Raw genomic sequence first — 16962 nt, 5'->3', positions numbered from 1 at the left:
AAAATCTTGACCGGTAGTGTATCTGTTGGCCTTTCAGGTAGCTGGAGATGCATGAGGCAGAATGAAGAGGAAGCAGAGAGGGTTGGTTATGGGGTAAGAACGCTGTCAAAAACAATGTGTATGTAAAGATGGAAATGTGTGCATATTAGTCAATAGTTGTGCATAAGTAAAATCCAAAAGAGGTATTCTATATTTTCTCTATAAGAATACAAAATAAAATGTTACAGCTTCAAGAAATTACAAACACAACGTTAAAGTTTACAGTTGTGGTTTATTCATTATGAATACAATATGCTACAACAGTTTGTGAATACCATTTCTTTTCTATGAGAATACGAATTTACATCAGCGACTTGGCGTCACGTGATCTCAGGCTGGTTAGTGGAGCACAGAGTTTGTCAATTCGCGTTGCGCATGCGCTGTCACACTCCTCACCGCCAGTAAACGTAGTGCCAGAATGGGAGATAATTCAGTCTGAAAGGAATATTAGGAACAGAGGGGAGATAGGGGGGGAATCAAGAGTATTATAAATAAATCATTGTTCTTATTTTTATGAAATACAAAACTAAAACATAGAATATAGTGGGTGGAGTTATACAATGATGTACAGTAGGTGGCGGTATGCACTTCTGAATTTGTTGCGAACCGCTAGCAGAAGAAGAAGCAGCAGCACTAGCGCCAAGATGACGGACCAAGAAACTACAGTACAAAGCCAGGTAATGTTAAAAAGTTTGTACATGTCTTAATGTTGTTAATATATGCTCTTGGTCCGTCATCTTGGCCCTAGTGCTGCTGCTTCTTCTTCTCTTCTTCTGCTGGCGTTTCGCAACAAATTCAGAGGTGCATACCGCCACCTACTGTACATCATTGTATAACTCCACCCACTATATTCTATGTTTTAGTTTTGTATTTCATGAAAATAAGAACAATGCTTTATTTATAATTCTCTTGATTCCCCCCATATCTCCCCTCTGTTCCTAATATTCCTTTTAGACTGAATTATCTCCCATTCCGGCACTACGTTTACTGGCGGTGAGGAGTGTGACAGCGCATGCGCAACGCGAATTGACTAACTCTGTGCTCCACTAACCAGCCTGAGATCACGTGACGCCAAGTCGCTGATGTAAATTCGTATTCACAAGAAATTGTATTCACAAACTGTTACAGCATATTGTATTCATAAAGAATAAACCACAACTGTAAACTTGAACTTTGTGTTTGTAATTTCTTGAAGCTGTAACATTTTATTTTGTATTCTTATAGAGAAAATATACAATACCTCTTTTGGATTTTACTGATGCACAACTATTGACTAATATGCACACATTTCCGTCTTTATATACACATTGTTTTTGACAGCGTTCTTATACCATAGTTGGTTGCTTAGTAAATCAGTATATGTGTGTGCCATTGTTTTAAAAGTGCATCTTCCTGTGTAGGTGCCACAGCTGCAAATAGAATTGCTGAATATCATGAGCCTGGAATTCGTCAGGGGCCTAAAATCCAGTTTGCCTGTAAACGAATCCTGAAAAAGCCATTGTGTGAATAAAGTTCTCAAAGGAATTGGATTAACAGAGAGCAGAAGCTGGGGATATAAGCTTAATGAACTAGACATCAGGACTTGGTTTTTTGAATTATTTGTTAACTATAATCTGACTGACAAATATGTCTCATGAACCCTAAATAACCAGTGAAGTCTGTGAAATGCTGACACCCTAACAATGTATTGTCGAATGAAGAAAGGGAGGGAGACAGATTGTTCAGAGAACAGAGGAAACTGGAAAAGTTGAGAGATGCTTGTTTTGAGTTCTGTGCACAAACCTCAAAGTTCAGATTTGGGTGGAGATTTGGTCATGTCTAAAAGGTTAACTGTGTGCATGAATACCTGACCTATTTCTTTGGGGTGTGCGAATGTATCAGTTGAAGGTCAGGATAAAATGACTAATTTGAGGAGAAATCAGTAATGGAAACCAAACTGATCAGTCTCTCTGTGGCCGTGTCTCGATGTGGGTATGTGTGTGTGTCGGCAAAGTTGCTTTACTCACATGTAATGTTCTCATTGGGTGTTGTGAGTGTTGTGTTGCAACCATCTCCTTTATCATCGTCATCTAACAACCTTTCAGGAGTGCCATTTACCCTCAATATGATCGGCTCAGTGTAAGTGTAGGCCACATCTGCAAAAACAAACACACAAACAGGTACATACATGTAGTTAAACATTAAAAGAAAGGCAATGTACAAAATATGTTGTATATAGAGTAGGTTAGTGTGCCTTTTTATATCCCCAGTTTATTTCATATTAAAAACCTATAAGGAAAGCTATTTCCCTCATTTCCCATCCACCAGCATTTAATTAATTAGAAGAGAGTCGTTTTGCTGACTTCAACAAAGCCAGATTTTTGTCTGTGTGTTGGTGAGTGCTCTGTCCTAAACCTCCATCTGGAAGTCGTTAAATCCAACCCCTTGTGGCTGTTTAGGGGTCTATGCGAATGTTTGTGAAATTTGTGTTGATCTGTGTGTTTGTGTGTGTGTGTGTGTGTGTGTCTGTCTGTTTGTCTTTGGGAGTAAATATATGTTTAAAATGTGCTCATAAGGGGACATACAAGTGATATACATGCATTAGAAATTACATGTTTAATGTGTTCAAAGACACCATGCAGTCCACTAAGGAAGCTGATTTTTTCAAACACACAGAGACAACACAGGGCCCTTCAAAGCGAGGCAGGCGCAGGCCTCTGAGAGGTGCAGACTCATTCCTGGGTAAATGGGAGCCAGCTGGGCTTGATAAATACACACAAGCCGAACCACGTCCTGTGCGTGGACTCAACACTTCCCGGCTATGTTTATTTACTCTATCTGCTCTCTCACTTCTCTATCTGTCCTCTCTTGCCTGTCCCCTGGCTCTCACTAGTACTCTCAATTTCACATTCCTCTAAACATTTGAATAAATTCAATAGACTGATAGCCACTATTGTGGCAGAGCACATCGTCTCTAAAAAGTCTACTGTGCAGAGACTTTCAGGGGGCCCTGTGAAAAACCTGCGAGTTGTCAGTATCTAACTTGTAGTCAACAGTCGCAGGTCTCCAGCTGTCAATGGGCACCCTGGAGAGGTTGCAAGTCCATCACAGAGACAAACAAAACAAACAACCATGCACACACACACTCAGACCTTAAGGCAATTTAGAGAGATCCATTAAGCTAACACGTGTTCTTGGACTGTGGGAGGAAGGTCAACACATGCTCAGGGACTACACCAGATAGGCTTCTGACCGAGATACGAACCCAGGAAATTTTTGCTACAAGGCAACTATGCCAACAATACTTAGAATAGTAATGTAAAAAGGATTTTAGTCAATTTAAAACATTGCAGTCCTTAAAAATGTTACAAAAGTAAATTCCTATGTTGTGGATTTTACACAGTATTGTTGCTGAAATAGAATATTATTTACACCAGAGACAATCAGTGTTGTAACACAATCTGATGTCCATGTAACACAGACCGTGTTGCAAAAAAGACCTAAGACCCAGTTTATTGTCACTGTCTTGTGCAAAAGTGACATGGAGCAAAGGCGAAAACAAATCGTTAATTGACGTGTCATATCTTCCTGTTTGCACACAAAAGACATGCCATTCTGGAATCAATGGGCTTTAGCTCTGGGAAGTTTTTTGTTTTTTTTCCATTTTTTGCAAATTTGCTAAAAACATTTCTATAAGTGAACAAAAAATAAACAAAATAAACCAACTTACAAACTTTCATTCAGCAGAATGCAGGTAACTGCAATTCATTCAATACTGGGAAGTACTATTTTTGATGTATTAATATAATTTTAAAGGTTAGCACGCATAAATATGAAACATGACATTATACATTATATTTAAATATTTACCAAACAAAGGTTTTAACAAAAAATGGAAAAGAAATACTGTAATGTCTGTTTAATGTGTTCAGTGTAAAAAATAGCAAAAAGCCAGATTTAAAAAAAACAACTACCATATGTTGTCTTTAACTGAATTATTGTCAAAAATAACTTTAGAATATAAGAATTTTTTTCATAACTAATGAAAGCTAATTAGTTTATTTTATGCACTGTAATGTCATGTTTCACACAAAGTATGCAGAGGAATGATACAGTGATCATCTAACCATTGCTCAGTACATGTAGGTACAGTGCTTGTATCTGTAATACAGTGAACAAAATTCTATGCAGAATTTTATTTTCTCATTTTTTCATGTTTTATTAGTCCTTAAATGCTAACATTTGTTTTGTCTTTTATGAATGTACTTAATATATTTGAAATTGAAGCTGAAAGTATGGGAGGTGCTTCCAGCTCATCCATTTCACAAGAACGTTTTACAGAAATAACATCTTTTGCAATGCGCAAAAAAAGTAAAAACATATACGTTTTGTTATTATGCTGCAGATGTTGTCTCTGGCATTAACTCAGGCCTTTGTTTGAACCAATATGCTTAATGGAACAATAAATGAGTGTGAAATGTTGTCCTTAAACTGGCAGAAGTCTACTTTAAAACGTTGTAATGAATTTAAATAGAAGATTCTGCTGCATTGCATGATCAACTAAACTCACTGGTGACTGTATTAATTTGAACTTAAATGAACTGTACAGGTGCTTCTCAAAATATTAGCATATTGTGATAAAGTTCATTATTTTCCATAATGTAATGATGAAAATTTAACATTCATATATTTTAGATTCTTTGCACACTAACTGAAATATTTCAGGTCTTTTATTGTCTTAATACGGATGATTTTGGCATACAGCTCATGAAAACCCAAAATTAGCATATTTCATCCGACCAATAAAAGAAAAGTGTTTTTAATACAAAAAACATCAACCTTCAAATAATCATGTAAAGTTATGCACTCAATACTTGGTCGGGAATCCTTTTGCAGAAATGACTGCTTCAATGCGGCGTGGCATGGAGGCAATCAGCCTGTGGCACTGCTGAGGTCTTATGGAGGCCCAGGATGCTTCGATAGCGGCCTTTAGCTCATCCAGAGTGTTGGGTCTTGAGTCTCTCAACGTTCTCTTCACAATATCCCACAGATTCTCTATGGGGTTCAGGTCAGGAGAGTTGGCAGGCCAATTGAGCACAGTAATACCATGGTCAGTAAACCATTTACCAGTGGTTTTGGCACTGTGATCAGGGGCCAGGTCGTGCTGAAAAATGAAATCTTCATCTCCATAAAGCTTTTCAGCAGATGGAAGCATGAAGTGCTCCAAAATCTCCTGATAGCTAGCTGCATTGATCCTGCCCTTGATAAAACACAGTGGACCAACACCAGCAGCTGACACGGCACCCCAGACCATCACTGACTGTGGGTACTTGACACTGGACTTCTGGCATTTTGGCATTTCCTTCTCCCCAGTCTTCCTCCAGACTCTGGCACCTTGATTTCCGAATGACATGCAGAATTTGCTTTCATCTGAAAAAAGTACTTTGGACCACTGAGCAACAGTCCAGTGCTGCTTCTCTGTAGCCCAGGTCAGGCGCTTCTGCCGCTGTTTCTGGTTCAAAAGTGGCTTGACCTGGGGAATGTGGCACCTGTAGCCCATTTCCTGCCTGTGCACGGTGGCTCTGGATGTTTCTACTCCAGACTCAGTCCACTGCTTCCGCAGGTCCCCCAAGGTCTGTAATCGGCCCTTCTCCACAATCTTCCTCAGGGTCCGGTCACCTCTTCTCGTTGTGCAGCGTTTTCTGCCACACTTTTTCCTTCTCACAGACTTCCCACTGAGGTACCTTGATACAGCACTCTGGGAACAGCCTATTCGTTCAGAAATTTCTTTCTGTGTCTTACCCTCTTGCTTGAGGGTGTCAATAGTGGCCTTCTGGACAGCAGTCAGGTCGGCAGTCTTACCCATGATTGGGGTTTTGAGTGATGATCCAGGCTGGGAGTTTTAAAGACCTCAGGAATCTTTTGCAGATGTTTAGAGTTAACTCGTTGATTCAGATGATTAGGTTCATAGCTCGTTTAGAGACCCTTTTAATGATATGCTAATTTTGTGAGATAGGAATTTTGGGTTTTCATGAGCTGTATGCCAAAACCATCCGTATTAAGACAATAAAAGACCTGAAATATTTTAATTAGTGTGCAATGAATCTAAAATATATGAATGTTAAATTTTCATCATGACATTATGGAAAATAATGAACTTTATCACAATATGCTAATATTTTGAGAAGCACCTGTATTTAGTATTAACAGAACCCTGGCTATAACGTTTGGTGGTATTGTTATGAATTGGAGTGATTTGAAATCAGTTTGAAACTGGAAATTGATTATAAATGAATATAAATTGGACCTGTTCGTTTTGGAAAGTGCATTGAAAAGTTGTTAACTGGCATGATATTAATAAACAGAAGTAAATTCAATGTGGACTGAGTTTGTCACTGGCCTGCTGTTTTTTAACATCACTAAAACCTTTACAATTTTCTAAGCACTTGAATCTTAAAATGTAACTCTGTGTAATCTATTAAAGCTTTGATAACAGTCCCACTCATATTATTTAAACATACTTTTATAAAATAATTATACTACATGTATTAAAAAAAGTCATTAATATCATCTTTACTGAGATTAATAAAACATAATCAGTGAATATGGACATATGTGAAGAGCCAAAACCCAGGATTATTGAGTTAGAATTGGTATTAGAACTTTAAGGGAAGTATGAAAACAAGTATTTTCCTGTATTTATGTAAGTATTTAAAGCAAAGAACAAAGAAATGTAGAAATGTTTATATAATCATAAGGAAAACAAATGATAAGGAGGTTATATATTCGCCAGAAATCTGTTTATTTGCAAACATTTCTAAACATAATTCTTCATTGATCAAGTTTGTTGAGAACCCCTCTTTACTTTACCCGATCAGATTTCAGCTGCCTGCAGGGTGGTATGATCTAAAAGTATATGGCCTGTGCCTTAACTAGCTTTTTCTTTGTAAACATTGAAACCACAATTGTTGGACCTAAACACTTTCCCATCGAATCTTTGATGCCATCCGAGTTCCCCTTCAACCATTTGCGTGCTGGCACCAACAAAAAACCACCAACCCACTCAGCCTCTGGCCATTTCTGAGATCCGAAAAAGATGAGGCACTAATCAAAATCAGACTGGAGCAATAGAGAACTGGTTGTGTGTTTATGTTTTAGGATGAGCATGTGTGCTTGTTTGTGAATGCTGGACCATGTACCACTCTGTTTGATGTGCATCTGCAATCTGGTGTATGCACACGTGTCAGCAGCCCTGAAGGTGTGACTCAAGAGGAATATCAGCCTCCAAGTAAACAGTTAACCGTTAAAGCAAAGGCATATGGATCACACAGGGTAATGATTAGTACAAACACACAGCATGCACACAGACACTGTTTAGATGAGAAGGCAAAACGGTTTGACACATCCTGTAACAATTGCAGGGGAGAACATCCCGCTGCGTCTCAGATAAGGAGAGCTAGCTTTATAAAAAACCATTAGAGTGTTCAGAAGAGTTTTCCTGTTTGTTTCCTTTTCGTTCCCCTCAAAACGGTTTCTATGGCTTCCACAAATATATTGCAATGGATTTTTTTTTGTAACGATACAACCACAAATATCAGTGTTCTCAATGTTTTATTGAGGTTTTATGTCCTCAACACAAAATAGTAGAACTGTCTTTGCAAACTGAAAACTGAAGAAAAGAAAAACTTGGTTTTAAGTTTTCTTTATTAATAAAAAATTTAAGTATGACATACATTTGTATTTAATCCCCTCTAACTAAATAGTTTGTAAAACCATCTTTCTCTGAATTTAGAACTGCAAGTCTTTTGTGGTATTTCTCTACCTGCTTAGCAGATCTACAAGAATAATCTTTTGCCCATTCCTCTTTCCAAAATAGCTCAAGTGTCTGTTAGCAACAATTTTCATGTCCTGTCACCCATTTTTAATTGAATTAAGGTTTGGACTTTAACTAGGTCATTTGAACACATGGACATGCTTGGAATTCTAATGCAGCTCTTGCTGTATGTTTGTGTTGCTCACCTGCTGGAAGATGGATGTCTACCAGACAATACAATGTTTTTCATCTTGGTATAAGCACTTCTAGTGTGCAGATAATACCTGTACAGAGGCAAATAGGCATATACCCAAATACACCACATGTCGTAATGAAGTAAAAAGTTCATTTTGTGGCATGAGATTGTTCAGCTGGATCTGTTTAACCCATTTAGACAGAAATACAAAAGCTTGGATTGCCTGTTTTTAGGGGGTGCCTCAGGTTTTATTTTGGCCAAGCACAGAGTTGCACTTTATTTTATTCTTTATGTGCAAGATCGCTTAGAAGAAAAATAAAAAAGTAAGAAGATATAAATCCACTGCTGCTACTTTGTTTTACAATTCTAATTATTGATATAAGACATTTTAGTACTTGAATATTTGACATGAATTGGATGTGGTGTTGCAAATCAAGAAGAGCAGCATATTGTTCACCAGAGGAGGATTGGAAGACAAGATGCCATTCTAACTCTGTGACCTGCAGTAACCCCAGGAACCAATTAAAACTCCATGCAACCACTGGAACCTTTATCAAAATAAAGGATTATACAAAAAGAAGAACACCCAACTAGAGCAGTGGTGTAGTTTCTTTTTCTAACGCTCAGCAAATAATCATACATACATGCACAAAGAAATGAAAAACTGGTGCAATTCTAAGGCTGCAAGAGCATGCACACACACACACACACATACTCTATCACTCTGTCTCTTTCTCTCTCTCACACACACACGCACACACACACACACACGCACACACACACACACACACACACACACACTGAGTCCTGCATTGGAATATGTCCAAAATCAGAGATTATAGTGAGAGAAAGAAGAAGTGTAAGCTCATTAAAGACAAAACACAGTCTGCAGATGAACAGGCATTTAACTAATTTAACTGTGAATTTGTCTCTTCTGGGCCATGAGAAAACACTTACACTACAGCTATATACCACAAAAGCACATAAAAAACGATAAAGCAGTTTTAAGCTGCTATAATAAAATTACCATTAAGTGGTGGTACAGACATTGGCAGCAATGAAAAAGTAAATACAAAGAAATGCATCAAAATAAACTGGAAGGAGACATCAATGTATTTCAAAGAAAATGTTTGCATTTGATTCATTTTATTTTCACATTAAAGTCTCTACCACATCAGGCTGTCAGCAAGAACCTGGAGGGTCTCTGCGGGGTCTTCCAGAGGCCTCTCATTCTCTGTCCTGCATAATGAGAATTGCTGAGCATCCTTTTTTCCAGATTACAAAAAACAGTGAACCTGTCGTTTTGCAGGATGGTGTGAGACTTCCCTGAACCTCTGTGGTGAGATCATGGTGGCGCTATGTTTGGTTTCTTATTGTTGCAAGGAGAAACCTGCTAGCCACAACGGATCTTATCCACAACATGTGGCCTGCAAACACTAGTGTAAATGGGTCATCAGAGAGTTTAAAGCTGGTCTCATGCCAATGTAGCCACAACAACACCAGACTTACACCACATCAAGTAATTTATTGTAATGCTTTTAGCACCATGACTACTACGCATATGTCGTCCTAACACTGCTCTGGCTTCAACAAAAACTTACCATACTTGTACTTGCACACAGGGAGTGATGTTGTGATCCACATCTCAGCTAGGGAGAAGCAGTAACAACTAGAAAATTTCATGTATAAATTGGATGATGGGAGTTCTTCAGATTGCAGTTTAAATATAAATTGAATGCGAAATGCATTTCTGATCCTGTCAAAGAGAGGTCCCTTGTATTATAGTTAGTCATGATGAGGGAGAAGAACAAGGAAAAAAAAAATCAGCAGGCACAAAGGCTTTAAAATGCACAACTATAAAAAAAAAACCTTCAGTGTCCAGAACCACAGTTTGATTGTCTCACAATGATCACTAAAACGTTAAGACATTCTGGGTTTTCTGTGCATAAATTATTCTCACTGCACTCACCTAGATATGCACACAGAGATCTGTGTTGTGTAGGATGACCTAGTGAAACTACTCATTATGCTTCTTGCTTCTTTCTCCACTGCAAGGCTTAAACTGAAGGATGAGGCTCAGGAAAATCTAATATATTGAGGGAATTTCTGCATATTGTGGGGAAACCTGTAAGTGCAGTTCTTATATCTGTAAAAGAATAGCCAGGGAAGCAGCAGGGAAAAACCTGTGTACCAAGTGGCAAGAAGTCAGTAGATTCATGCTTGTCTTCACTCTGAAATCGGGTTTGCAAAGTTGTTTTGATCCTGCAAAGTTTGAATGTTCCTGGAAACCCTGAAACCAATAGAGCAGTCTTAATTAGTGTGAATGGAGTCTTACAGTCGGAGTAGTTTCTGTTTTCTTTTCTTACCCTGATCAGGCAGATTTTATGTTACATTAATTCAGCAAAGTGTGTCGTCCCCCTATCAGTGATCTAAAAACCTTTCTCTGCCTGGTGCGATATATAATTCTTGAGTAAATTCTCAATCTACCTGTGACCCTTCTACATGCTGGATACAACTTCAATACCACTCAAGTATGTTGAACATCGGGTATCTAAATCAGATGCGTAATCTTTTGGCTTCTTTTCATGTGATTAGACAGTGGCTAAACTCTGAGGTCTCCTTCAGTTCCTGTCTCACAGCCAAGCCACCAGATTGAAAAGAAGCTACTTTCAAAGATCCTGGTCATACTGACACTCTTGGTCACAACATAAATCTTGTAACCTACAGTGAAAATTATAAGATAAATGCATTATTTTACTTTAGACTTGTGTGAAGTCCTTTCTATTAAAGAGGTTCACATACACAGTTTTCCAAATGCAGAATTAAAACTTAATAGACAATCTAAATTTGTTAAAAGATTTAGATATAGTTATAGCCCAATCAATGACTGTTAGAATGAAAGTGCTGCAATCTTTGAGCACATCATTGATGCATAACATAAAATATCTTGCATTGCCTCTCCCTACTGCATAAAAATATATGGTAGACTGCACATAGATACGTAACTTTAATGTCAATTAATTTGACCATGGTTATAATTTAGGGACAGCTAATTTAACTAATCAGATTTACTGCCTTTCTGGCTGCACTGAGTGACAGATGTAAATGGGAGGGAGAAAATAAAACTAAATACATTTTTTTTATATATATATATATATGTATATATATATATATATGTTTTTTTACCATGTGGAATGCTAATGTAGCATAAAAATACCAGCCACTCTGCTCTGGAGACCTTCAACAGGCAGGGACACGAGTCTGATGTTCCCAGATAAAATTAAAGTCTGAACATTGTCTATGTCAATCACAAACTAACTGAGAAAAAAGGCATAACCACCAAAGAGTCCGACTTCCAAGAAAAGCATATTTGACATTTTGCTAAAGACACAAACAGTTTTCACTATGCTTATAGTTTAGTCACCCAAGTCTGTACTACTGAAGTATCCTGACAACTCCCAAAAGCACATGTGGATGTCAAGTCCAAACTCTCAAGACAACCTGAACAAATATGTATTAAAGGCCCTGATTAAATCTACACAACTTCTGGAGAATCTGTGGTTTGAGTTAAAAATGAAAGACTGCAACCATTGCTTCTTTTTTTTTTTGGTTTCTCAACAGAATAACTAAATTGGAGCAAGAAGGTCACCAAACAGTGGAATATCCTGTGAATTTGCGGTTTATATAGACACACTTAACTATACCCCTTTCGTAAGAAAAAGAGACTGGATAGGCCACCAAAGAAGCAGCAGGACATGGTTTTCAAATTCTTTTTGCAAGGTGGTAAAGGAAAATATAGCATACTTGTTTTTGTTGTTCAAATATGCAGTAAAAATTCCTTAAACTCTTCCTGGTTTATTTTGATCTCAGCAAGAAACCAAATTAGACACAAGGTTTGACAAACCTCAGGCACCAGAAAGGGATGAGTGAGGATATTGCCACATCCAAACACTGAGGCAAAGAGACATATATAATAAGGAAAATATATAGATAAATGAATCAGAGTTATGTTAAGCATAAAGAGGACAATTAATCTCAATATTTGAAAAGTAATTTTAGCAGTGGTGTCAATAGTTTTTATATGTCATCCGCATTTACTTAAAAGGTTTTTTTTTAGTGTTGCTGGTGCAATTAGTGATTTCCTTCTTGTTTTAACAGTGCCACGTGGCCTATTTGGCCACATTTGCAGTTAGCTGTGAAGTTATCCAGTGGTCGATTAACACCTTTCACACATTTTCCTAACCTTCTAACCTAACATTTAAAAAGGAAGTATCTTCTAAATTGGTGTGCAAAGCAGCAGTTGATTTTCCCCTTTTTAATAAATTACTTGTTTCAAATTCCAGAAATAAATAGAAGAATACATTTTATAGTTGTCTAAAATTAAGAAAAATATGGTAAAAAACTTATATCTAGAGAAAAAAAAAAAAGAAACGGTCCACACTAGCACTTATTTAACATGCAGTGATCCAGGGCTTTTATTATGCAGTTAAGCCCAACATTATTCACAGTCCTGACAGATTTAGGTTAAAAGTATTTTTTTTTAAGTCAGCAACATGTTTCTTCTAACTGGAAGTAATATTAACGTCTTGGAGTGGTCTAGCCAGAGTCCTGACTTGAATCTAACAGAGAATCAGTTGAGGGAAATAAAGATTAGGGTGATGGCAAAGGGAACTTTCAACCTCAAAGACTTGGAGTCCATCATCAAACATAAATCGTCAAAATACCAGAGGAAACATGCAAAAACTTGCCAGTAGTTATAAGAAAAGTCTGATAGCTCCAATGACTGTAAAGATTTCTCCAAAGTTTATGAAGAAATGTAGGTGGCATAAATAATATTTGACAAGCAACTTTTAATGAAATGTAAATTAACACATTTCTGTTAATTAATACTTGCTTTACACTGTTGTATGATCTTTTGACAGATACCAGTCTCCTTCCCAATCTGGTAAAAACTTCTTGTTGGAATTGAAAGATTAAAATATAAATCTGCCAAGGGTATGTATATTTTTGGGCTTAATTGTATATTGCAGTGCATTTAGGACCAGAAGGACTCTAGCACATTGCTCAACCCACAGTAAAACCCCAAGCTTCCTGCTGAGCGTGATAAGTAAAACATCAGACCGTAACCTAGTTGGCAATACACTTTCAACACCATAAAAAATTGACCCCTGCGTTCCATCACTGTCACTGTCACATTCCCAAAGAAATACCACATGGCCAACCCCCTCCTGAAAAACATTCACAAATGGTTTACAAGATGGAAATAAACATTAGTTGTTGTTATCGGTTATAGGACAGATATCAAGTATGCTGCCCTGTAAAGTTCTGCAGAAAACCCCAGTGAACCATTCAGTCAGGTGGCCACTTTGGTGGAAGCAGCCAGACCAATGGTTCCAGTTTTCAAATAATATTTCCAATTATATTTGTTGCCAAATGAGTGCAGAGTTGATGATATTTGATTGGTTTGTCCCACACTGACAACTTCTGGATGTTTCAGAGTATAGTACGATACCAGATAGAGTGCCACTGATTCACTATGCATCTTCACCATGTGGTCACCTATTGGAAGTTCAAACCCCTAACGTTCTGACAAGAATACTAATATCTTATTGCTGATCCAGTGTCAACCTTGTTCCACTGGGTCTAAAGACTAACACAATAGCGATATAAAATGGTCTGTGTTTCTTTGTTTGACCTCAAATGTCATCAAAGCCTGATAATGACAACAACCAAGTCATACTAGAAACTCAAAGCTGTATTCATGAAAATGTCATTTTTATTTAAATGAATTATTGTTCATTGATTAAAACAGACATAAAGAAGCTATTAGAAAAGAAAGATTGACACAGACAGAAAAATAGAGAGACAAGAGTGGAATAATTATTGTTCGTAAAAGAGACCACAAGAGTTTAGCATGCGGTGAAACTCTTCTGTTAAATAAACAGACAGCCTCATTGTATCTTCATGCTTAAGTGACAGCAAGTCTCACAATAAGCAAAAAAAAAGCACACATCTATCAACATACACACCACAATATTACTGTCTTGTAATAGCTAAGGAGAAATTTCCTTTGTCAGGAATGTGTGGAACCTATATAGTATATTATGAATGCCTGCTTTATGCTAATGCTACTAACTCAGTGTCATAACTGAGTAACAGCCCCAGAACATGCCAGAGAGAAAGTATCAGCCAGTCTGAACAGAAATATTCACAGACAGACCAACTGTATAAACTAGATTTTAAATATAAATATATAACAGATATTTATGAAATAATGTCCTTCTCCTTTTGGTTTCAAAATATATCACAATTTTAAAAGGACTTACTGCTCATTTACTATAAGCCAACTGTCTATTTATTTGACTAACAACTGCATAACAATTGTAAATACAGAGCTAGGTAATGAATTATTGATTTTCCCAACAGATGATCTCATTTGTTTGAATTTTATTCTAATTTACACACCTCAGATGAAAAACTTAATGAAGGTCAAACAGAGAGAAAATTCGACTTGCATCGGGTTTAACCTTACTTGTTTAAGTTAGACTCTGACAGTCCACGGATAAGCAGAATGTATTCCCACCTGAATTGGATCCATCTATAAAATTGGACTGATTTCATTATATTTTTCTGTAAATATATTTGATTTGCTTGCCTTGCAAAGAGCTTCAAGATGACATTTGTTCTAAAGTGGTGCTATACAAATAACCTGAACTGAGTTTCCAGACAGACTCTGATTATATCTTGTTTAAAACTAGAATGACTACTCATAGACTATTCAGACTGATCAAACATAAACTGGATAATTCCACACTGATGTCTTTTTTTGGCCTTAGAACCAAATTATATTGAGGCATGCATGAACCCCACAACCTATAAACTACTCTGACCCGGACTGGAATATACTCCACTCATTAGAGTTTTTAAAACATAGTTTGTGATTTATAAAACCTTCAAACTATTTGTAAAAAAAATGTTGCTGATTCATGCCTCGTTCTAGTGAAACCAGTGTCATATATCGTCTGACATCATATGGTTACACCCCAGGTGTATACGCCCCTTTTACATCCCTGTTGTATATTGCAAAATTGATTGTTTGAACTGTCAGATTCACGTGTTTATGGCCGTGCTCATACATTCAGCACAGTGTGGTCGGGGGGGGATTGAGGCTGAGCTGAAAGCAGCGCCTTGTTGCATTCAGTAGCAGCTTGACCAATCTTCCCTCCACACCACCTCGACTCACCTACTGACTATGATTTACACACTAACACACGTTGTGGTAAAAGGAGCCGCACTTACATTTTGTCTTTGCTCCTCAGGGATCAAATACAGCGAGAGTAAAGAGAGATCAGAAAAGACAGCATGTTTGGGAACAACCACGTTTTTAATTACTGTAAAAGTCCTCAGGAATTAACATTTACTTTGATACTATACTGATACTTGATACTATACTGAAAGTGGTTAACCACAGTGCTGGGAAAAAGAGATGAAAATGTGATAAGAAAATCTTCTGTGCCATAATCATTGCCAACTAAGTCTTACATTGCCTCTAAAAACAAGCAAAAACAAATATAAAATGCAATAAAAAACATGCAGCAGCTATCAAAGATTTTTGTGGCAGGTAACTGTGGCAACAAACCATTTAAACCTCTGCACAGTACCCTGTCTGCAAACCACACCTATACTAATAACCTCATAAGACCTGCACCCTGATATACACTTAGTGCAGCTGTTTTCCCTGCAAAACTTGATTGAACTTGATCCATAATTGGCCAATCCTGGGTGAGTCATTCAGACACATACCAGCCCTGAGCTGAGTCCACAACGTCCTGTTCCCACCCCACAGTGTCAGACATCCCTTAGCATGACAAAACTCACAAAGAGGGAAGGGTCATGGGTTCATTCTAAAATTCCCAGGAGCCCCATTGTGGCATTTCGGTGTTCCACTGGGCTGAATTGGTGCTGACCCCACAGATCATCCAAGGCGGTGCGTCACCTGAATACACAACTGTTGTGCCTGTCACTGAAAATGCCTCTGACCTCATGAATCACTATTATTTCCAAGAAAAACACTGAATTGTTTTTTTGGGGTTTTTTTTGCAGAGAAGTTACAAGTGCGCAGCCTTTGTTTTTTACTTGTAATTTAGGCAACCAACATCAACCTCTGTAAGCCTTCGTAGGTAGATAAAAACTTGTGGCTTGTTAAGAAAGCATCATGCAATACATACAGCTGCTTTATATATTCAACCATGCCCAGATAAACTTCCTACCATATGCTCCACAGGCAGCAGTGTCATTATGAGTCACCAACCCAAGTACAAGATGATTAGAGCAGTACTTGCCCACCATAAAGCATCGTGTTTCACCACTTGGTGTTTTTTTTACTTTGCAAAGATTTTGCTAAAAATGTTTACATATGTCCATTATCTACCATTCCAGAGACTCAAGAGACATGGACTGTCTGTACATGCTGAACTAATATGTGAATGTATTGTTATTTATCAAGTAAATAGATTTGTTGCGTTCATTATTTGCATTCATAGCTGTTATGCCGCTGACACAACAAAAACAAACTGGAGAAGTATTTCCTCAAATATCCAAAGCTTCTCCTTTTTTCTTTCTAAAATGCTTCATCTCTACTTTCCGTTCCACATTCATTTTAATGAAAAGATGCTTACAGAGGCTTGATCAAACCTGCAAGTGCTTTTCAGAATATTAGACTATCATGATCAAGGTCATTTACTTCACAATATAAGTGCTGTTTGACAATAAAATTATAATTGATCATTGCAATTTCCTTAAAAACATTAAACTCATATATTAAATAGATTCCTTAGACACAGAGTGAAATATTTAATGTGTTTACTGCTATTACTTTTAATCTTTAATACTATGGCCTTGAGATGATGTATCCTAAACATGGGCTACAACTAAT

At 37.3% G+C, this 16962-nt stretch overlaps 1 protein-coding gene across 2 annotated transcripts in view; it reads right to left on the bottom strand.

Annotated features, from left to right (window-relative positions):
* Positions 1 to 16962, bottom strand: part of mdfi (MyoD family inhibitor) — a 38618-nt gene that overhangs the window by 15972 nt on the left and 5684 nt on the right. Inside the window, exon 3 of one of the 2 annotated variants that reach the window (XM_047348144.1) lies at positions 2046 to 2174. The exons of the other annotated variant lie outside the window; for it this stretch is intronic. Within the exon in view, the coding sequence (XP_047204100.1) occupies positions 2046 to 2174 (129 nt within the window). The remainder of the gene's footprint in view (positions 1 to 2045; positions 2175 to 16962) is intronic. 2 annotated transcript variants of the gene reach the window in all.

The sequence above is a fragment of the Girardinichthys multiradiatus genome, chromosome 20 (assembly GCF_021462225.1).
Source record: "Girardinichthys multiradiatus isolate DD_20200921_A chromosome 20, DD_fGirMul_XY1, whole genome shotgun sequence".
NCBI classification, from domain to species: Eukaryota; Metazoa; Chordata; class Actinopteri; order Cyprinodontiformes; family Goodeidae; genus Girardinichthys; species Girardinichthys multiradiatus.
This window is presented reverse-complemented; position numbering and strand designations above follow the sequence as displayed.